The sequence below is a fragment of the Bombina bombina genome, chromosome 2 (assembly GCF_027579735.1).
Source record: "Bombina bombina isolate aBomBom1 chromosome 2, aBomBom1.pri, whole genome shotgun sequence".
Classification (NCBI taxonomy): domain Eukaryota; kingdom Metazoa; phylum Chordata; class Amphibia; order Anura; family Bombinatoridae; genus Bombina; species Bombina bombina.
Window position 1 is genome coordinate 904,728,415 of NC_069500.1, and position 23,653 is coordinate 904,752,067.

At 40.8% G+C, this 23,653-nt stretch overlaps 1 protein-coding gene across 2 annotated transcripts in view; it reads right to left on the bottom strand.

Annotated features, from left to right (window-relative positions):
* Window positions 1-23,653, bottom strand: part of LOC128649814 (protein regulator of cytokinesis 1) — a 281,224-nt gene that overhangs the window by 118,093 nt on the left and 139,478 nt on the right. For both annotated transcript variants that reach the window (XM_053703289.1, XM_053703288.1), the window contains one exon: window positions 7,112-7,207. In XM_053703289.1, the coding sequence (XP_053559264.1) occupies window positions 7,112-7,207 (96 nt within the window). The remainder of the gene's footprint in view (window positions 1-7,111; window positions 7,208-23,653) is intronic.

A 23,653-nucleotide genomic window follows, 5' to 3' on the forward strand; every position in this document is an offset into this window, starting at 1 on the left:
TTGGATGGTAGGTTATATTCGCGAGTCAGGTTTTCAAAAGATCTGATATCCCCCGTGTGAGGTTCTTTTAATTGTGATACATAAATCAGCCCTCTCTTTTCCCAAGTATGGAATACACTGTTACAATACCCTGGTGGGAAAGCAGGATTACCAGTAATCGGTAATGATCTAGAAGTCTGAAATTCTATCCCTAGTATTGTGCAATATTTCTGCCATGCGATCACTACATTGGCAATTGTGATTAACCTGCTTATATTACTAGGTAATTGTTTATACGGATAGTGTAACACAGCCTGCAGGTTAAATGGTTTGATTAATTCATTTTCGTGTTCGTAGTAAATTACATAATCTGATTTGCTGAGCCAATCTGCCCCAAATTTAACCAGGGATACTATATTGTAGTATTTTATATTTGGGCACGAAAAACCTCCAAATCGTTTTTCCTGCGTCAATTTATTGTACGCAATACGTGAAGTCTTTTTCCCCCAGATAAAAAAAGCGCAAGCTTTGTTATAGCCATCAATATCTCTCTTGTGTAGTAAAAGGGGTAGATTTTGAAGCAAAAATAAAAATTTTGGGAAAATAATGGTTTTGATGACATTTATGCGGGCTGAAATAGATAAATAATATAAGTTCCATTTTGCTAGATCATGCTGTAGTTTCTGGAATAGATCTTTAAAATTGAGCTGGTACCAGTGTGCTGGGTTCTTAGTAATCTTGATACCTAGATAGTTGATAATCTGTACTTCTCTGAGTTTACCAGAATAACTATTTCTATTTTTTGTGATCCAAAGGATTTCTGATTTGTTAATGTTTATTTTATATCCAGAGAAAGAACTGAATGTGTTTAATATCTTCACAAAACTTGGTATAGACTGCCTCGTATTTTGTAAAAATATTAACAGATCATCTGCGTAAAGTGCCACAGAAACCTTCTGATTCCCCACAGAAATTGGTGGAAGAGACTTTCTTAGATATATGGCTAAAGGTTCCAATGCGATATCAAAGAGTAATGGTGAAAGCGGGCACCCCTGGCGTGTTCCTTTGCCCAGAGTAATATTTTGTGATAGCTCACCGTTGACCAAGAGTTGAGACCTGGGCTTATTGTATACTAACCCGATCAAGTCGACCAGGGCGCCGGAGAATCCAAACCTTTTCAATGAGTTTATTAGATGGTCCCAGATGATTGAGTCAAAAACCTTCTCGGCATCTACAGTGAGTAATGCTATGTCTTCCCCCTGATTTTTCTTTCCGGCGTCCTGGTCAACCTGATGGAGATAGTCCATGGTAGTAAGGACTCTGCGCATGTTTCTGACTACGTTTCTGCCTGGGATGAAGCCTGCCTGATCAGGATGGATAATTTCTGTAATGGATTCCTTCATTCTTTCCGCAATAAGAGACATTAAAATCTTATAATCTTGATTAAGAAGCGAAATTGGCCGATATGACGCTACATTAGTTGGGTCCTTCGCTTTCTTATGAATTAGAGAGACTACCGAGTCAGAAAAGTATAGTGAATTCATATCTTTCTGCAGATAATATTGGTTAAATAATTTGGTTAAGGTACCCGCTATCTCTGCCGCCATGATTTTATAAAACTCTGCCGGTAGGCCATCTGGCCCGGGCGCTTTGCCAAGTTTAGATTTTTTTATGATATTTGATATTTCCGTTTCGGTGATGGGGGCATTAATTTTCTGTAATGCTGCCTGCGATATATGGGGAATGTCCAACCCCAGCCAGAATTGCTCTTTTTGCCTTTCGTCCACCTCTTCCCTTGCATAGAGACTACTATAATATTCAAAAAATGCCCTGCAAATTTCATCTTTATTACTCAGGAGTTTCCCTTCAGACTGAATTGAAAGGATTTGATTTGATTTTTTTCTAAATTTGACCAACCTGGCCAGATGTTTGGCCGATATACCTTGACTGCCCTGAAATATGGACCTATTTTTCATCTCTTCGTATGCCCCGATTTTATTCAAGAAACATTCCCTTTCCAGTCTAGCTGCTTTGTATATATCCCAATTATCCTTTTTGGGATTTTTGAGATATTTCACATATTTATTTCTAAGTTGGTTTGCTAGCTGCGTTTCTCTCACTTTATTTTTCTTATTCCTTTTAATCATGTAGGCTTTTACTTCCCCCCTGATAACCGCTTTGCCTGCTTCCCAGAACACCTCGGTCTTGTTTATGTAATCTATATTCTGTGTGGAGTATTCTCTCCATTTTTGCTGTAACCAGTTTGCAAATGGTACACTTTTATACATGTATTGGGGAAAACGGAAAGAGTTTGCAATTTTTTTGGGGGGAGTACTCCACACAATCCTTATATCAATAATTGCGTGATCGGATAATATTATCTCCGAAATCTGAGACTCGATCTGATTTCTCATAATGTGTTAGTCTACTAGGAACATATCAATTCGGGAAAAATTTTTATGCGCGCCTGACTCGCAAGTAAATTCCTGAGTATCTGGGTGCTGGATACGCCAGGCGTCATGTAATTTCAATACACGAGAAAAACTCTGCAGCCGCTTCGCTTCCCTATTATTAGTCACTCTATGCCGGATTTTATACCGGTCTAGGTCAGGACACATTGTGCAGTTAAAATCTCCTGCTACAATCAGGTTCTGCCCGATATATGAAGATATAACCTTAATCATCTTCTCCCAGAACTTAGGGTCCCAGTTATTCGGGGCATATAAATTACATAACGTCCAAATTTTCTCATCTATTTTCAATTGTATTATTATGTATCTCCCACCTGGGTCTAATTCCTGCTTGATTATACTATATGATAGGTCCCTACCAAGCAAAATTGCTACCCCTTTTTTACGTTTTTCACAAGGTGTGGCAATTATTTCCGCTATCCAATTTGTTTTCAATTTACTTATCTCAGCCTCTTTAAGATGTAGTTCTTGTAGTAATATAATGTCTGGATGGTGTTTTCTAACTTGCTTGAGGACGTTTTTACGCTTAATGGGAGATGTTATTCCCCCCACATTCCACGAAATTAATTTAAGTGAATTATTCATTTATTCAAAATCTGTACTTATTGAGATTAAAAACAAATTACACAGCAAAAGGAGAAAAAAAAAAAAATATGAACAGCACGCAGGTATCCCTCTCCCCCCTTTCCCCTTATTACTAACCAGCCCACCATTCTAATCTCCAAGGTCTATGAATGCCTTTATCTTTGAGTGCTGCTTAGACCTCTATATTGTTGTCTCTACAGAATTCCTTTGCCTCTTCAATAGTGTTTAGTGTGGTGACACCATCCATGCCCAGTACCGTAATTTTCGCAGGGTATTTCATGGTTGCCTTCAACCCTGCCCTGATTAATCCTGAGCAGAAAGGTGCCATCCCACGCCTCTTTGAGGAGGTCTCCATTGAATAATCCTGGAATAAAAGGATCTGCTTAGTGTCTATAGTAAGTGTCTGCCTGTATTTTTACATGATTTTAACTTTGTCTTGGAAGTTTAGGTACTTTATCATCACCATTCTTGGTCGCATACTACCGTCTTTTGACTGTCTCACCATGCCGACCCTATGTGCTCTCTCCACCTGGAAACCTCCCTCCGCTCCTTGTAGCCCTAGCAGTTTTGGTAATGTCTGTGTGCTAAATAATAAAAGGTCTTCAAAGTCTCTTGATTCTGGGAGACCAATCACATTGTTCCGCCTGGACCTATCTTCAAGATCCTCAATTTTAACTTTTAATAACTTAATCTCATCTGAATGTGTGTCCAGCACGGTTTCCTGTCTAAAATGCGTGTCTTCTATATTCGAAATTCTAGCTTCTACCTCCGTTAATCTGTTTGAAAATAGTTTTATTTCATTTGATAGCTCTGAAATCTCCCCTTTTATTATTTCAAATTGTGGCAGGATTAATTCTGCTAGCTGGTTTGTAGTGAGTTGTCTTTCCTGGTTCAAATCTGGACTTCTAACTGATAATTCTTGTAAATTTTCCTGCGAGGATTTTTGTTTTTTATCCTTCCTTATAGGCATGGCTGGAGATTTATTTTTAGAAATTGTAATATATTTCTCCATTTATTACGCAACTCCAAACTAATTTCTGATTAGTCCCTGTTTGGTCTCAACTATAAACTCTCTCTACCCTGCAATTGGTCCTATGTGATCAACTTTATCTGAATAGACTGTTCTGTGGTAAGTTATTCTTAAACAGTAAAAAAAAATGCAGATTTAGTTAGATATATAGCCTGTTACATATTGAAGCACAAAGTACCGCTTAAATGTGCCATATAACATTTGCAAGAGAAGATAACACAGTACAGACCCCCTTTTGCAAATTAACAGAGTTACCTAAAAAACAGGAAATTTAGGTGGTGTACAATGAGATTGTCTACTGATTTCTAAAACTAAAACAATAAGCAGCCCACTATTTTAGTTATAATTTATGAGGATAACTCCTGCTATGCGGGCTTAATCACTCAGATGCACACCCTTTTCAAAAATGCTTCTGCCCAGCTTAAATTAAGTTCTGCTCATTTGACAACTCATACAGCCTCCTATGACCTTTTTTTCATATGAGCAACTATAAGGGCCTGCAGCCTCAGGCAGGATCTGAAACACACAATTCAGAGCTGATAAGAATTACTTTAACCATTATCCTCTTTTCTGTATGTACCATGTAAACTACAGCTTTTTTTTTTTTTTTTTTTTTTTTTTTTTTAGAGAATGTAGCCTATATTGCTCTTAAATCTCAGATACAATGTGTAGATTTGACCACCACAGCAAAAACCTGGCCTATCTAATAGGATTTTTTGTGCCTTATAATATACATTCAACTGTCTATTGCATCATGATTTTTACCACTGCACCGTTGAAACTTTCAAGATTTTTTGCTAACAAGTGAGCAATCAGCTAAATATTTCAAATTTTTCTACTACTTACAGACATAGAAAAAAGAAATTATAACAGCCAACTGCCTCCCGTGGTATCCCCTTTGCTTGATACAGTTCTGAGAGTACTCAGGGCCCTTATAATGCCAGACAAAATTATGGATAACAGTCTCTTCAAGGTTGTCTATAGTCAATATCCCTTTAATAGATTTTCATTAGGTTGTAGGCAGAAAAGAAGGAGACAGATGAGGCAGTATCCCTCCTCTGCAGCAAAATAAGTGTCTCCCTCCGAAAAGTTTTAGCCACTCTCAGTCCTATGTGTACAAGAGAAAAGAAGGAAAGTCCAATTCCCCAACTGTGCTCCCACTCAAAAATATGCAGAAACAAACAGAAAGAGGAAAAGTCCGCTTCCCCGCTATGCTCCTTCTGCCATAGATTATTGGTGAAAAACAAAGCCAGCTCCGTTCTGTCACCGACAGTACCGCCTGTATCACTCAGCTTGTAATAATACTTTAAGCTGCCCCCAAGGAAAAGGTAACCATTATACTTACCCCCCCTCGTCTTCACGGCTCATTCGTGACTGATCTCCGGTGGCCACTTCTCTCTTCTTCTCTCCTCTAGCTCCTAGCGTTCTTAGCCCACCTTCCGAGCTTCCTGTGGCCTTCACACCAACCAGCTCTTGGCGTCGCGCCCTGACGTCAGAACTACTCGCCGACTTACAGAGGGGGGGGGCACCAATCTTCCGGGAGCAGTGTCTCCAGGTTCACCGGCCGCTCCCGGCTTCCAGCTTGCAGGTATGTGGACGTTTTGCCTGGGCTCTACCTCCTTCTTCCTTAACACCCGCTCCTTCTCGTTAAGCCAGGGAATTTGAGCTGCCTTCACTGAATTTAGGGTAACTTGGATGTTTCCCCTGGCTTGCTATGCAGCGACTCCCGGCGTGACTGTGGAGAACTCTGTCTTTTATGCCCTTCTAGGCTTTATGAATAACACAGTCTGGTCCAGTGCTCCCGTTATGGGTTAAATGCTTAGTCCTTTTATCATCCCTTTTTCACAGGCTTTAGAGAAGAGATGGAAGCTTGCAGATGCAAGAATAGGCTGCTCCCAATCAGCCCTTTTTTTGGGGATCTGTAGAGTTTCCTTAAGCCAGCTTTTATTCCTCCGGCCGGGCTTGTACTTTACACCCCGCAATGAGGCTCAGTGGCTTGGAAGTTTTTCAGAGCTGTTACTGCTCCACACAGGTGAGCTTGAGCGTGCACCTCCACCTTCACGCTCCTCCCACAGGAAACCCAACTCCCCGGTCGCCATTACTATTGAAATAACAGCTACGCCACCGGGAGCTAACTGAGCCATCAAACTTTTTGGGCAAATCCGACTACCGCTTCTCGTAACAGCGTAGTCTAAATAAATGTGAAAAACACAATATCACTTCCCACCGAGTTAAGTTTTACCCTCAGCGTAAGTGATAAAATCACCCAAGTATAGGCCACCTAATCATTCTCCTTAGCCCCAGTGCCTGCTAATAAGGTGCTGTCATCGAAATCCACTCCTTTTATAAGTACAGTTCTTTCCCAAATTTAAATAAAGTGCTCCACTTCTGAGATCTTTATCATCCGACCCAGAATAAAAAAAAGTCAGCACTTACCTTTAAAATCTGCCCGACAGCAGGGCAGCTCAGCAGGTTTAAGAGGTCCTCTCCCTCCCATAGCCCTGTGGATAAAGATAAAGCCTGAGTCATCTTACTTAGGCTATCAGGATTAGGGCAGCATCAATGTATGGGAGGCGCAGTGAGAATTATGTCCCACAAGTTCCCATTGCTCTAAAGCCACCATTGCTCTACTGAAGAGACTGATTTGGACTAAGGCTACACCCTAGAACAAAGCAGCACAATCTTGCACTACTTTAAAAATAATAAACTCTTGATTGAAGAATCTATACTAACACCTCACTTTACTACATCCTATTACTAACATAGGCAAAGAGAATGACTGGTTTGGGAGGGAAGGGAGGAGCTATTTAACAGCTTTGCTGTGGTGCTCTTTGCCTCCTCCTGCTGACCAGGAGGTGAATATCCCATTAGTAATTAAGATGATCCGTGGAGTCATCGTGTCATAAAAAAGAAATTATTTGTAAATTTGCTTGTATAGTAACAAAAAAAAAAAAATTATATGGATTGATTGGTTTAAAATGTTCATAATGCCTATATGAAAACTGCATAGAATCAAGCAGAAATAGATCAATACAACAATACTCACTTTTTTCAACAATTTTTGAAGTTTCACCCTTTCTTTCTCTTCTTTAAGCAAAGTTCCACCTCTATTTGAAAACCTGTTAGGGTCACTTGCTCTTTTCTATGAAAAAATACAAAATATGTTTATAAGAACTGCCTTTAGCAAACTAAAAAAACAAACAAAAAACAGGCTTTATTTATAGCAATAAATCCTACATCAACACGCGCACAGCATTTATTTATGCAGTATTTTTTTCCAGGGGAAACCTGTGGTATTGTGGCACTTAACTTAAAAGGGACAGTCTAGTCCAAAACAAACTTTAATGATTCAGATAGGGCGTGTAATTTTAAACAATTTTCCAATTTACTTCTATCACCAATTTTGCTTTGTTCTTTGGTATTCTTAGTTGAAAGCTAAACCTAGGAGGTTCATTTGCTAATTTCCAAGCCCTTGAAGGCACCTCTTATCTCAGGGCATTTGGACAGTTTTCACCACTAGAGGGTGTTAGTTCATGTGTTTCATATAGATAACACTGTCCTCACGCACATGTAGTTCCTAGGAGCCAGCATTAATTGGCTAAAATGCAAGTCTGTCAACAGAACTAAAATAAGGGGCAGTTTGCAGAGGCTTAGATACAAGATAATCACAGAGGTAAAAAGTGTATTAATATAACTGTTGGTTATGCAAAAACTAGGGAATGGGTAATAAAAGGTATTTATCTTTTAATACAATAAGTACTCTGGTGTAGACTGTCCCTTTAACACCTAGAATACAATACAATATGGAGGCGAGTTGCCAAAATGGCAAATAAACCAGACATATATTTGTCAAATATGGGTCATTAATTTAAAAACAATCAACCTATAGGAAAAAGTTATGGTCGTGATATTTTTGAAGGAGAGAAGGGAGAGATGAAACAATATAAACCATAATATTTTAAACATTAAAAAGGGATACTAAACCCAAATTTGATTCAGATAGAGCATGCAATTTTAAGCATCTTTCTAATTTACTTCCAACATCAATTTTTCTTCGTTCTCTTGCTATCTTTATTTAAAAAGCAGGAATTTAAAGCTTAGGAGCAAGGCCATTTTAGGTTCAGTGCCATGGATTTGTAAATTCAATAAAAGATGGAGACTTAAAGGGACATTCTGGTAAAAATGTAAATGAACATTGATGAATTACATCTTTGAATAGAAACATATTTGCAATATACATGTGTTGGCAAAATTGCTTCTAGTGAAACTTATCACTGTTTTTGTGTTAGCATTTTTCTCCTCATGTGCATCTGAAGCATAGTTACATATTCTCAGTGCACTAGCATGTTAAATACTGCAGCTGCTGAATTGTTCAAACATTAGTTTCAGTATTTAAATAGCTTGTCAGTTTTTTTTCACATACATAAATCTTATTAGTTTAAAAACAGAATTTATGTTTACCTGATAAATTTCTTTCTCCAACGGTGTGTCCGGTCCACGGCGTCATCCTTACTTGTGGGATATTCTCTTCCCCAACAGGAAATGGCAAAGAGCCCAGCAAAGCTGGTCACATGATCCCTCCTAGGCTCCGCCTACCCCAGTCATTCGACCGACGTTAAGGAGGAATAATAGCATAGGAGAAACCATATGGTACCGTGGTGACTGTAGTTAAAGAAAATAAATTATCAGACCTGATTAAAAAACCAGGGCGGGCCGTGGACCGGACACACCGTTGGAGAAAGAAATTTATCAGGTAAACATAAATTCTGTTTTCTCCAACATAGGTGTGTCCGGTCCACGGCGTCATCCTTACTTGTGGGAACCAATACCAAAGCTTTAGGACACGGATGAAGGGAGGGAGCAAATCAGGTCACCTAAATGGAAGGCACCACGGCTTGCAAAACCTTTCTCCCAAAAATAGCCTCAGAAGAAGCAAAAGTATCAAACTTGTAAAATTTGGTAAAAGTGTGCAGTGAAGACCAAGTCGCTGCCCTACATATCTGATCAACAGAAGCCTCGTTCTTGAAGGCCCATGTGGAAGCCACAGCCCTAGTGGAATGAGCCGTGATTCTTTCGGGAGGCTGCCGTCCGGCAGTCTCGTAAGCCAATCTGATGATGCTTTTAATCCAAAAAGAGAGAGAGGTAGAAGTTGCTTTTTGACCTCTCCTTTTACCTGAATAAACAACAAACAGGGAAGATGTTTGTCTAAAATCCTTTGTAGCATCTAAATAGAATTTTAGAGCGCGAACAACATCCAAATTGTGCAACAAGCGTTCCTTCTTTGAAACTGGTTTCGGACACAGAGAAGGTACGATAATCTCCTGGTTAATGTTTTTGTTAGAAACAACTTTTGGAAGAAAACCAGGTTTAGTACGTAAAACCACCTTATCTGCATGGAACACCAGATAAGGAGGAGAACACTGCAGAGCAGATAATTCTGAAACTCTTCTAGCAGAAGAAATTGCAACTAAAAACAAAACTTTCCAAGATAATAACTTAATATCAACGGAATGTAAGGGTTCAAACGGAACCCCCTGAAGAACTGAAAGAACTAGATTGAGACTCCAAGGAGGAGTCAAAGGTTTGTAAACAGGCTTGATTCTAACCAGAGCCTGAACAAAGGCTTGAACATCTGGCACAGCTGCCAGTTTTTTGTGAAGTAACACCGACAAGGCAGAAATCTGTCCCTTCAGGGAACTTGCCGATAATCCTTTTTCCAATCCTTCTTGAAGGAAGGATAGAATCCTAGGAATCTTAACCTTGTCCCAAGGGAATCCTTTAGATTCACACCAACAGATATATTTTTTCCAAATTTTGTGGTAAATCTTTCTAGTTACAGGCTTTCTGGCCTGAACAAGAGTATCGATAACAGAATCTGAGAAACCTCGCTTCGATAAAATCAAGCGTTCAATCTCCAAGCAGTCAGCTGGAGTGAAACCAGATTCGGATGTTCGAACGGACCCTGAACAAGAAGGTCTCGTCTCAAAGGTAGCTTCCAAGGTGGAGCCGATGACATATTCACCAGATCTGCATACCAAGTCCTGCGTGGCCACGCAGGAGCTATCAAGATCACCGACGCCCTCTCCTGATTGATCCTGGCTACCAGCCTGGGGATGAGAGGAAACGGCGGGAACACATAAGCTAGTTTGAAGGTCCAAGGTGCTACTAGTGCATCCACTAGAGCCGCCTTGGGATCCCTGGATCTGGACCCGTAGCAAGGAACTTTGAAGTTCTGACGAGAGGCCATCAGATCCATGTCTGGAATGCCCCAAAGTTGAGTGACTTGGGCAAAGATTTCCGGATGGAGTTCCCACTCCCCCGGATGCAATATCTGACGACTCAGAAAATCCGCTTCCCAATTTTCCACTCCCGGGATGTGGATAGCAGACAGGTGGCAGGAGTGAGACTCCGCCCATAGAATAATCTTGGTCACTTCTTCCATCGCTAGGGAACTCCTTGTTCCCCCCTGATGGTTGATGTACGCAACAGTCGTCATGTTGTCTGATTGAAACCGTATGAACTTGGTCCTCGCTAGCTGAGGCCAAGCCTTGAGAGCATTGAATATCGCTCTCAGTTCCAGAATATTTATCGGTAGAAGAGATTCTTCCCGAGACCAAAGACCCTGAGCTTTCAGGGATCCCCAGACCGCGCCCCAGCCCATCAGACTGGCGTCGGTCGTGACAATGACCCACTCTGGTCTGTGGAATGTCATCCCTCGTGACAGGTTGTCCAGGGACAGCCACCAACGGAGTGAGTCTCTGGTCCTCTGATTTACTTGTATCTTTGGAGACAAGTCTGTATAGTCCCCATTCCACTGACTGAGCATGCACAGTTGTAATGGTCTTAGATGAATGCGCGCAAAAGGAACTATGTCCATTGTCGCTACCATCAACCCGATCACTTCCATGCACTGAGCTACGGAAGGAAGAGGAACGGAATGAAGTATTCGACAAGAGTCCAGAAGCTTTGTCTTTCTGGCCTCTGTTAGAAAAATCCTCATTTCTGAGGAGTCTATAATTGTTCCCAAGAAGGGAACCCTTGTTGACGGGGATAGAGAACTCTTTTCCACGTTCACTTTCCAGCCGTGCGATCTGAGAAAGGCCAGGACGATGTCCGTGTGAGCCTTTGCTCGAGGGAGGGACGACGCTTGAATCAGAATGTCGTCCAGGTAAGGTACAACTGCAATGCCCCTTGGTCTTAGCACAGCTAGAAGGGACCCTAGTACCTTTGTGAAAATCCTTGGAGCAGTGGCTAATCCGAAAGGAAGCGCCACGAACTGGTAATGTTTGTCCAGGAATGCAAACCTTAGGAACCGATGATGTTCCTTGTGGATAGGAATATGTAGATACGCATCCTTTAAATCCACCGTGGTCATGAATTGACCTTCCTGGATGGAAGGAAGGATAGTTCGAATGGTTTCCATCTTGAAAGATGGGACCTTGAGAAATTTGTTTAAGATCTTGAGATCTAGGATTGGTCTGAACGTTCCCTCTTTTTTGGGAACTATGAACAGATTGGAGTAGAACCCCATCCCTTGTTCTCTCAATGGAACAGGATGAATCACTCCCATTTTTAACAGGTCTTCTACACAATGTAAGAACGCCTGTCTTTTTATGTGGTCTGAAGACAACTGAGACCTGTGGAACCTTCCCCTTGGGGGAAGTCCCTTGAATTCCAGAAGATAACCCTGGGAGACTATTTCTAGCGCCCAAGGATCCAGAACATCTCTTGCCCAAGCCTGAGCGAAGAGAGAGAGTCTGCCCCCCACCAGATCCGGTCCCGGATCGGGGGCCGATATTTCATGCTGTCTTGATAGCAGTGGCAGGTTTCTTTGCCTGCTTTCCCTTGTTCCAGCCTTGCATTGGTCTCCAAGCTGGCTTGGCCTGAGAAGTATTACCCTCTTGCTTAGAGGACGTAGCACCTTGGGCTGGTCCGTTTTTACGAAAGGGACGAAAATTAGGTCTATTTTTTGCCTTGAAAGGCCGATCCTGAGGAAGGGCATGGCCCTTACCCCCAGTGATATCAGAGATAATCTCTTTCAAGTCAGGACCAAACAGCGTTTTCCCCTTGAAAGGAATGTTTAGTAGCTTGTTCTTGGAAGACGCATCAGCCGACCAAGATTTCAACCAAAGCGCTCTGCGCGCCACAATAGCAAACCCAGAATTCTTAGCCGCTAACTTAGCCAATTGCAAAGAGGCGTCTAGAGTGAAAGAATTAGCCAATTTGAGAGCATTGACTCTGTCCATAATCTCCTCATAAGGAGGAGAGTCACTATCGAGCACCTTAATCAGTTCATCAAACCAGAAATATGCGGCTGTAGTGACAGGGACAATGCATGAAATGGGTTGTAGAAGGTAACCCTGCTGAACAAACATCTTTTTAAGCAAACCTTCTAATTTTTTATCCATAGGATCTTTGAAAGCACAACTATCCTCTATGGGAATAGTGGTGCGTTTGTTTAAAGTAGAAACCGCTCCCTCGACCTTGGGGACTGACTGCCATAAGTCCTTTCTGGGGTCGACCATAGGAAACAATTTTTTAAATATGGGGGGAGGGACGAAAGGAATACCGGGCCTTTCCCATTCTTTATTAACAATGTCCGCCACCCGCTTGGGTATAGGAAAAGCTTCTGGGAGCCCCGGCACCTCTAGGAACTTGTCCATTTTACATAGTTTCTCTGGGATGACCAAATTTTCACAATCATCCAGAGTGGATAATACCTCCTTAAGCAAAATGCGGAGATGTTCCAATTTAAATTTAAAAGTAATCACATCAGATTCAGCCTGCTGAGAAATGTTCCCTAAATCAGTAATTTCTCCCTCAGACAAAACCTCCCTGGCTCCCTCAGATTGGGTTAGGGGCCCTTCAGAGATATTAATATCAGCGTCGTCATGCTCTTCAGTAACTAAAACAGAGCATCCACGCTTACGCTGACAAGGGTTCATTTTGGCTAAAATGTTTTTGACAGAATTATCCATTACAGCCGTTAATTGTTGCATAGTAAGGAGTATTGGCGCGCTAGATGTACTAGGGGCCTCCTGAGTGGGCAAGACTCGTGTAGACGAAGGAGGGAATGATGCAGTACCATGCTTACTCCCCTCACTTGAGGAATCATCTTGGGCATCATTGTCATTATCACATAAATCACATTTATTTAAATGAATAGGAATTCTGGCTTCCCCACATTCAGAACACAGTCTATCTGGTAGTTCAGACATGTTAAACAGGCATAAACTTGATAAGAAAGTACAAAAAACGTTTTGAAATAAAACCGTTACTGTCACTTTAAATTTTAAACTGAACACACTTTATTACTGCAATTGCGAAAAAACATGAAGGAATTGTTCAAAATTCACCAAACTTTCACCACAGTGTCTTAAAGCCTTGAAAATATTGCACACCAATTTTGGAAGCTTTAACCCTTAAAATAACGGAACCGGAGCCGTTTTAAGCTTTAACCCCTTTACAGTCCCTGGTATCTGCTTTGCTGAGACCCAACCAAACCCAAGGGGAATACGATACCAAATGATGCCTTCAGAAGTCTTTTATCAGTATCAGAGCTCCTCTCACATGCGACTGCATGCCATGCCTCTCAAAAACAAGTGCGCAACACCGGCGCGAAAATGAGACTCTGCCTATGCTTTGGGAAAGCCCCTAAAGAATAAGGTGTCTAAAACAGTGCCTGCCGATATAATTATATCAAAATACCCAGAATAAATGATTCCTCAAGGCTAAATAAGTGTTAATATCAATCGATTTAGCCCAAAAAATGTCTACAGTCTAAATAAGCCCTTGTGAAGCCCTTATTTACAATCGTAATAAACATGGCTTACCGGATCCCATAGGGAAAATGACAGCTTCCAGCATTACATCGTCTTGTTAGAATGTGTCATACCTCAAGCAGCAAAGGACTGCAAACTGTTCCCCCAACTGAAGTTAATGCTCTCAACAGTCCTGTGTGGAACAGCCATGGATTTTAGTTACGGTTGCTAAAATCATTTTCCTCATACAAACAGAATTCTTCATCTCTTTTCTGTTTCTGAGTAAATAGTACGTACCAGCACTATTTGAAAATAACAAACTCTTGATTGAATAATGAAAAACTACAGTTAAACACTAAAAAACTCTAAGCCATCTCCGTGGAGATGTTGCCTGTACAACGGCAAAGAGAATGACTGGGGTAGGCGGAGCCTAGGAGGGATCATGTGACCAGCTTTGCTGGGCTCTTTGCCATTTCCTGTTGGGGAAGAGAATATCCCACAAGTAAGGATGACGCCGTGGACCGGACACACCTATGTTGGAGAAATGTGCTTTTAAAAGGAATAATGTACTAAAAATAATTAATTATCAAGCATTTTTATTGCTTAAAGGGATAGTAAACCCATTTTTGTACCTTCATGATTTAGATAGAGCATGTAATTGTAAGCAGCCCAGGTTCTGAATCAAAAATGGACCAGCTCTTAAACATTTCTGCTTTTCAAATAAAGATACCAAGAGAAGGAAGAAAAAAAAACAAAATTTATGCTTACCTGATAAATGTATTTCTCTTGTGGTGTATCCAGTCCACAGATCCATCCATTACTTGTGGGATATTCTCCTTCCCAACAGGAAGCTGCAAGAGGACACCCACAGCAGAGCTGTCTATATAGCTCCTCCCCTAACTGCCACTCCCAGTCATTCGACCGAAGACAAGCAAGAGAAAGGAGAAACTATAGGGAGCAGTGGTGACTGTAGTTTAAAAATAAAAAACACCTGCCTTAAAAATGACAGGGCGGGCCGTGGACTGGATACACCACAAGAGAAATAAATTTATCAGGTAAGCATGAATTTTGTTTTCTCTTGTAAGGTGTATCCAGTCCACGGATTCATCCATTACTTGTGGGATATCAATACCAAAGCTATAGGACACGGATGAAGGGAGGGACAAGGCAGGCGCTTAAACGGAAGGCACCACTGCCTGTAAGACCTTTCTCCCAAAAATAGCCTCCGAAGAAGCAAAAGTATCAAATTTGTAGAATTTAGAAAAAAAAATATGAAGCGAAGACCAAGTCGCCGCCTTACAAATCTGTTCAACAGAAGCCTCATTCTTAAAAGCCCATGTGGAAGCTACCGCTCTAGTGGAATGAGCTGTAATTCTTTCAGGAGGCTGCTGGCCAGCAGTCTCATAAGCTAAGCGGATTATACTTATTAGCCAAAAAGAAAGAGAAGTTGCCGAAGCCTTTTGGCCTCTCCTCTGTCCAAGGTAGACCACAAACAAAGCAGATGTTTGACGAAAATCCTTCATAGCTTGTAAATAAAATTTTAAAGCACAAACCACATCAAGATTGTGTAAAAGACGTTCCTTCTTTGAAGAAGGATTAGGACGTAGTGAAGGAACAACAATCTCCTGATTGATATTTTTGTTAGATACCACCTTAGGAAGAAAACCAGGTTTGGTACGTAACACTACCTTATCTGCATGGAAAACGAAATAAGGGGAATCACATTGTAAAGCAGATAACTCCGAAACAGAACTTTCCAAGATAAAAGTTTAATATCTATGGAAAGCAAAGGTTCAAACGGAACCCCTTGCAGAACCTTAAGAACCAAATTTAAACTCCATGGCGGAGCAACAGGTTTAAACACAGGCTTGATTCTAACTAAAGCCTGACAAAACGCCTGAACATCTGGAGAATCAGCCAGACGCTTGTGCAAAAGGACAGAGCAGAAATCTGTCCCTTTAAGGAACTAGCTGACAATCCCTTCTCCAATCCTTCTTGGAGAAAAGATAATATCCTAGGAATCCTGACCTTACTCCATTAGTAACCTTTGGATTCACACCAATGAAGATATCTACACCATATCTTATGATAGATTTTCCTGGTGACCGGCTTTCGAGCCTGAATTAAGGTATCAATGACCGACTCAGAGAAACCACGCTTTGATAAAATCAAGCGTTCAATCTCCAAGCAGTCAGACGCAGAGAAATTAGATTTGGATGGTTGAAAGGACCCTGAAGTAGAAGGTCCTGCCTCAGCGGCAGAGACCATGGTGGAAGGGATGACATGTCCACCAGATCTGCATACCAAGTCCTGCGTGGCCACGCAGGTGCTATCAAAATCACTGAAGCTCTCTCCTGCTTGATCTTGGCAATCAGACTAGGGAGCAGAGGAAATGGTTGAAACACATAAGCCAGGTTGAAGGACCAAGGCGCTGCTAGAGCATCTAACAGCGCTGCCTTGGGATCCCTAGACCTGGATCCGTGACAAGGAAGCTTGGCGTTCTGACGAGACGCCATGAGATCCAGTTCTGGTTTGCACCAAAGTTGAATCAACTGTGCAAATACCTCCGGATGGAGTTCCCACTCCCCCGGATGAAAAGTCTGCCGACTTAGAAAATCCGCCTCCCAGTTCTCTGCTCCTGGGATATGGATAGCTGATAGATGGCAAGAGTGCACCTCTGCCCATAGAATTATTTTTGAAACCTCCAACATTGCTAGGGAACTCCTTGTTCCCCCTTGATGGTTGATGTTTATCGGAAGGAGTGCCTCCTCCTGAGTCAACAAGCCCTGAGCCTTCAGGGAGTTCCAGACTGCACCCCAGAAGGCTGGCATCTGTCGTTACTATTGTCCAATCTGGCCTGCGGAAGGTCATACCCTTGGACAGATGGACCCGAGATAGCCACCAGAGAAGAGAATCCCTGGTCTCTTGATCCAGATTTAGTAGAGGGGACAAATCTGTGTAATCCCCATTCCACTGACTGAGCATGCAAAGTTGGAGCGGTCTGAGATGTAGGCGGGCAAACGGCACTATGTCCATTGCCGCTACCATTAAGCCGATTACTTCCATACACTGAGCCACGGAAGGGCAAGAAGTAGAATAAAGAACATGGCAGGAATTTAGAAGTTTTGACAACCTGGCCTCTGTCAGGTAAATCTTAATTTCTACAGAATCTATCAGAGTTCCTAGGAAGGAAACTCTTGTGAGAGGGGATAGAGAACTTTTCTCTTCGTTCACCTTCCACCCATGAGACCTCAGGAATGCCAGAACAATGTCCGTATGGGACCTGGCGATTTTAAAATTAGACTCCTGTATCAGAATGTCGTCTAGGTAAGGGGCTACTGCTATACCCTGCGGCCTTAGGACCGCTAGGAGTGACCTTAGAACCTTCGTAAAGATTCTTGGTGCCGTAGCTAACCCAAAGGGAAGAGCCACAAACTGGTAATGCCTGTCTAGGAAGGCGAACCTGAGAAACCGATGATGATCTCTGTGTATCGGAATGTGAAGATAAGCATCCTTTAAGTCCACGGTAGTCATATTGACCCTCGGGGATCAAAAGGTAGGATGGTTCGAATAGTCTCCATCTTGAAGGATGGGACCCTGAGAAATTTGTTTAGGATCTTGAGATCTAAGATTGGTCTGAAGATTCCCTCTTTCTTGGGAACTACAAACAGATTTGAATAGAAGCCTTGCCCCTGTTCCTCCTTTGGAACTAGGTGGATCACTCCCATAACTAGGAGGTCTTGAACACAATGTAAGAATGCCTCTCTCTTTATCTGGTTTGCAGATAATTGTGAGAGATGAAATCTCCCTTTTGGGGAAGAAGCTTTGAAGTCCAGAAGATATCCCTGGGACACAATTTCCAACGCCCAGGAATCCTGGACATCTCTTGCCCAAGCCTGGGTGAAGAGAGAAAGTCTGCCCCCTACTAGATCCATTTCCGGATAGGGGGCTGATCCTTCATGCTGTTTTAGAGGCAGCAGCAGGTTTTTTGGCCTGCTTTCCTTTGTTCCAAGCCTGGTTAGGTCTCCAGACCGGCTTGGACTGGGCAAAATTTCCCTCTGGATTTGTATTAGAGGAAGTTGAAGCTGCGCCACTCGAAGTTTTGAAAGGAACGAAAATTAGTCTGTTTGGTCCTTAATTTGTTGGACCTATCCTGAGGAAATGCGTGACCTTTTCCTCCAGTTATATCAGAAATGATCTCCTTCAGTCCAGGCCCGAATAGGGTCTGCCCCTTGAAGGGAATGTTGAGAAGCTTAGACTTTGAAGTAACGTCAGCTGACCAGGATTTAACCCATAGCGCCCTACGCAGCTGAATAGCAAAACCTGAGTTTTTAGCCGTTAGCTTGGTTAAATGAACAACAGCGTCAAAAACAAATGAATTGGCTAGCTTAAGAGCTTTAAGCTTGTCAAGGATATCATCCAACGGGGTTTCTACCTATATATCTTCTAGAGACTCAAACCAGAAAGCCGCAGCAGCAGTGACTGGGGCAATGCATGCAAGAGGCTGGAGAATAAAACCTTGTTGAATAAAAATTTTCTTAAGGTAACCCTCTAATTTTTTGTCCATTGGATCTAGAAAAGCACAACTGTCCTCGACCGGGATAGTTGTACGCTTCGCTAGGGTTGACACTGCTCCCTCCACCTTAGGGACCGTCTGCCACAAGTCCAGTGTAGCGGCATCTATAGGAAACATCTTTTTAAAACAGGAGGGGGAGAGAACAGTACACCTGGTCTATCCCATTCCTTAGTAATAATTTCTGAAAACCTCTTAGGGATTGGAAAAACATCAGTGTAAGCAGGCACTGCCTAGTATTTAGCCAACTTACACAATTTCTCTGGGACTACAATGGCGTCACAGTCATCCAGAGTTGCTAAAACCTTCTTGAGCAACGCACGGAGGTGTTTAAATTTAAATGTAGACATATCTGAATCAGGTTGAAGTGTCTTCCCTGAATCAGAAAAATCACCCACAGATAGAAGCTCTCCTGCTTCGGCTTCTGCACATTGTGAGGGTATATCAGACATAGCTACTAAAGCGTCAGAGCTCTGTATTTGTTCTAGCCCCAGAGCTGTCTCGCTTTCCTTGTAACCCTGGCAGTTTGGACAATACATACTCTTCAGTTATGTGTAAGAACAGCAGTGGACCTTAGTTACAAAGATGGACAACTGTAAAAAACAGAAACAGAGGCGCCACATGTGTAGATCAATGGATACCACAAACACCAAACTGGACAAGATACAGGGTACTCACAAACATGAAGGCACTCTCGTGTGCCTATTAGAGGCAGGCTGGTATTCTAAACAGCAAACCAGCTGGCTGTGTGAACGAATCCCCGTCGTGGTGTCCTGAAGCAGTGGATATCCTGAAAGGCAGCCCTTGCCTAGATCGTTTCCTATAGGTTGGAAAAGGGGAGAAAGGCTAAACAGCCTTTGGGTTACTTGAAAGGGAGATTGATAAACACACCAGACTTAGTGAATCATAAAACTAGCATTTATTATACAGAATAAAATAGCCAGTAATGTAGCACATTACAGCTGGTGTGTTAAAATCAAATCTCCTATAACATATAGAGAAGTACAGCGACGCGTTTCTCGGGGGTAACCCCGTTTCCTCAGGCTTGTATACTCTACCTATGTCTTAATCACCCTTAAATAGGGCTCAGTAACCACATGTTTACAATGAACACTCCCCTTCCTTCACTTGAACCAATGAGAACCTTCCTTTCCCCCAACTCCCACTTGTTGCAGTAATTAGTTAATATTTGCAGGTTAAATTTATAATTAGGAATATGCTACTGATTTCCTAAGATTTGTGTTATATATACAGGTGATCTTGCGGTTTTTTCAAAAAGATAACTTTTACGATCGTATAGAAAATTGCAACTGACCCTATGTAAACAAATCGTGTGGTGTATATCTAACCAACCAATGATGACAAGGAACCATGAGGCTTGTCTCAAAACCTGAATCCGATTGGTGAGAGTCTGGTTATCCATGGACTACATGTCCCATGATTCCTGTAGATTGGATTTGTGGGTGTGGACCGCACCGATTCTGTATTCACCGCCGTCAGCTAAGCGTCAGCGTGACGAATAAAAATTTCATTGCTCAATGCAGACACACACCCACGAATCCAATAGGTTGATGTGATGTAAACAATCTGTCGTCTAGTTAACCAGCAATGTCAATTCACGAAAATAATATATGTTGAACTCACAAATATGCGTAATGAAAAAATAGGTGACCAATAACAATGGTTATATGCATGGGTTATGAATATAATATGTGAGATTCATTTATGGCGATATCTTATTGGTCTATGACAAGTGTAATATATGTATCGCTAATGGTGATGATATATATGTATATATATATATATATATATATATATATGAGATTAGTATACAATAAAAGCTAATATGAAAAGAACACCAGTGTTAATAAAACTATATTCTAAAGGACAGATGTCCACTCCTATCTGTCCCTCAAAAAAATATCCTCTCTTGTGTGGTTGATACCCAGTGCTGTGTTTGTGACCACATCTCTATATTTAGTATGTGCACTAATATGCCAGACACATTGCATATATTGCTGTGACTAATGTCTGTATATATTTATACCCTATAAGTATCCAAAATAATCTCTGGACATGGTGATGATAAAATGAAAAAGGAAAAAAACTTATAATCTATATTTTCCAAATATGTGTAATGATATTGTGTGTGTATGTGAATACGTATCGTTTGGACAATATATTTAGTGAATGTCTACGTGATTCAATTAAAGGGAAAATTAAATTTAATTTTCCCTTTAATTGAATCACGTAGACATTCACTAAATATATTGTCCAAACGAGACTAGATGGGGAAGAGATGTAGTTTGGTTTTGTATTGTACAACATGAGACTAGATGGTATAAAATGGAAGAACTAGATTCCTCGAAATTAATTCTCATTTATTTTTATTGTGAAGTAACAATTATGATTGTATATTGGTCTTATTATGATTAATCTTATTTTATAAAATAATTTTGCACGATCGTTAAAACTTTGCATATCTGTATGGGTATAAACTAAACTCAAAGACTAAAAAATTTGCATGCTCTATCTGAATCATGAAAGAAAAAAAAGAAAAAAAGTGTTTACTATCCCTTTAAAGGGATAGTATACTGTAAAAATGTTTTCCCTTAATGTGTTTCCAATTACTTTTTTTTTAGCAGCTGCAGAGTATAAAATGTATGAAATTAGCTTTAAGGCTTATTTGTTTATATGCATTATCTGATTTTGTGTTTTGAAGCCACAACATCTTCCTCTTACAAACAGAAATCTTCATCCTTTTCTGTTTCAGAGTAAATAGTACATACCAGCACTATTTTAAAATAACAAACACTTGATAGAAGAATAAAACTACATTTAAACACCAAAAAACTCTTAACCATCTCCGTGGAGATGTTGCCTGTGCAACGGCAAAGAGAATGACTGGGGTGGGCGGAGCCTAGGAGGGATCATGTGACCAGCTTTGCTGGGACTCTTTGCCATTTCCTGTTGGGGAAGAGAATATCCCACAAGTAAGGATGACGCCGTGGACCGGACACACCAATGTTGGAGAAATGGTTTGAGCTTGTAGGTATAATCAGATGTCATTACTATATCACATTGTGTACATATACCTGCTTCTTTATCTTATATCTGTCCATAAACCAATCACCAATACTTGGAGAGAACAATGGAAAATTAACATTTTATTACCTTATCGCTTCTATAAACCACTGGGAGTGTAATTTCTTCTACTGGCTGTGTTAACACAGCTTGGCCTCGAGTCCAAAACATTTCAGGATGGGTGGGGCTACCACAGGCTAAATAAACTATTTCAAATGCCAATATAAGAGTAATGGAAATACTTGTAAACAATTTAATACACTCCAGTAGGTAAAGTTGATCATTGGGAACAAATTAAAGGGGAGACTTTTTTGAGTAAACTGTCCCTTTAAGTATATACAATTTTAAAGCCGTTTATATATAAATTAAAACAAACATACCAATATCAGTAGTGCACTTCTTACTAATGCTTATTTACTTATTAGACGTGCAAAGATTTTTACTGCCTGGCTGAACTCAAATCAACTCCTTTGCCCTATTTGCATGTTCTCTGAAAAGGATAAAGGGTCTCAGACTGATTATCGAACCCCTTTTAAGTGATGTGAACAGCACATTAAAATAAATATTAAATAGTGCTCCTTTGGTAAAAACAAATATGTTAAACAAAATAAACAATTGTGTTATTTTTTTTTTTAAAAAGCCAGCCAGCAAACTTCTTAATGGTTTTCTTTCAAAATTAGCACTTGGAATTTCTCACTGTAGCCCCTGTCCTTAGTGTTATAAGAGTAGAGACTTAAGTTGCATTCTGCCATTTCTGAGCATGAGCAAATCTGACTCCCTGATTAACTAGTCACTTGATACTAAAACAACTCTGAAAGTTTTACGATATCATGCTAGAAAAGCATCCTGTGGAGACCACAGCCTCCTTTTAGGCCTGTGACAAGGAAATAATGGACCTTGCATAAATTAATTTAAAAAATAAAATAAATAAAAAGGTAATACACATTAATAGATCAATAGATATTGCATAATTAAGTAAAAGTCATTGCTTAGAGTTTTTTTTTTTTTTTTTTTTAAACAAAGTAAGTTTAATATCCCTTTAAGTTTCACAATCTTTGCTTGCAGGAGGCGAACAATATACTGGAGGCATCAAAGCCGTTTTGTTGAGTGTAATATACTGGAGTCATCAAAGCCGTTCTGTTGAGTGTTTTGCCTGCTATTCTGCTGGACTGTAATGCAACTTTTTTACTTTAATCACGTGATGGCTTGTGGGATCTCACAATCTTATGAAAGAAAGACTATGTACACAAGCTGCTTAAAAAAAAACACAACTAAAAAACACATTTCTTAAAAAGGACTTTTTTTACTGCAATTGACATGTTTTGTTCAGCAGAAGAAAAGTATTGTGCACCTCCAGAACTCATTGGAAAGAGACACATCCAAGATAGTTCTGGTATGTGACACTGGCTACCAAATTAAAACATGGGGAAAAAAAATAAAAATAAAAAAATTTATATTTATTTATGTATGCATTCTGATATAACATGTTTTTGTAACGCAAATAGGGGAATGATTTATTATAAACGAGATAATCTTGTTGGTCTTTGCACGTTTTTTGGCAGAACTAATGAAGCAAGAAGCATGAGGAGGGGGAATTCAATGATGCACACAATGGTGGTGTGAAAATGAAGCATGGTGAAAAAAATATATATATATATATATCCAAAAAAAAGTCTCGCTGATAAGCATACTAGTCTCAAGAAAACAGAATTTATGTTTACCTGATAAATTACTTTCTCCAACGGTGTGTCCGGTCCACGGCGTCATCCTTACTTGTGGGATATTCTCTTCCCCAACAGGAAATGGCAAAGAGCCCAGCAAAGCTGGTCACATGATCCCTCCTAGGCTCCGCCTTCCCCAGTCATTCGACCGACGTAAAGGAGGAATATTTGCATAGGAGAAATCATATGATACCGTGGTGACTGTAGTTAAAGAAAATAAATTATCAGACCTGATTAAAAAACCAGGGCGGGCCGTGGACCGGACACACCGTTGGAGAAAGTAATTTATCAGGTAAACATAAATTCTGTTTTCTCCAACATAGGTGTGTCCGGTCCACGGCGTCATCCTTACTTGTGGGAACCAATACCAAAGCTTTAGGACACGGATGAAGGGAGGGAGCAAATCAGGTCACCTAGATGGAAGGCACCACGGCTTGCAAAACCTTTCT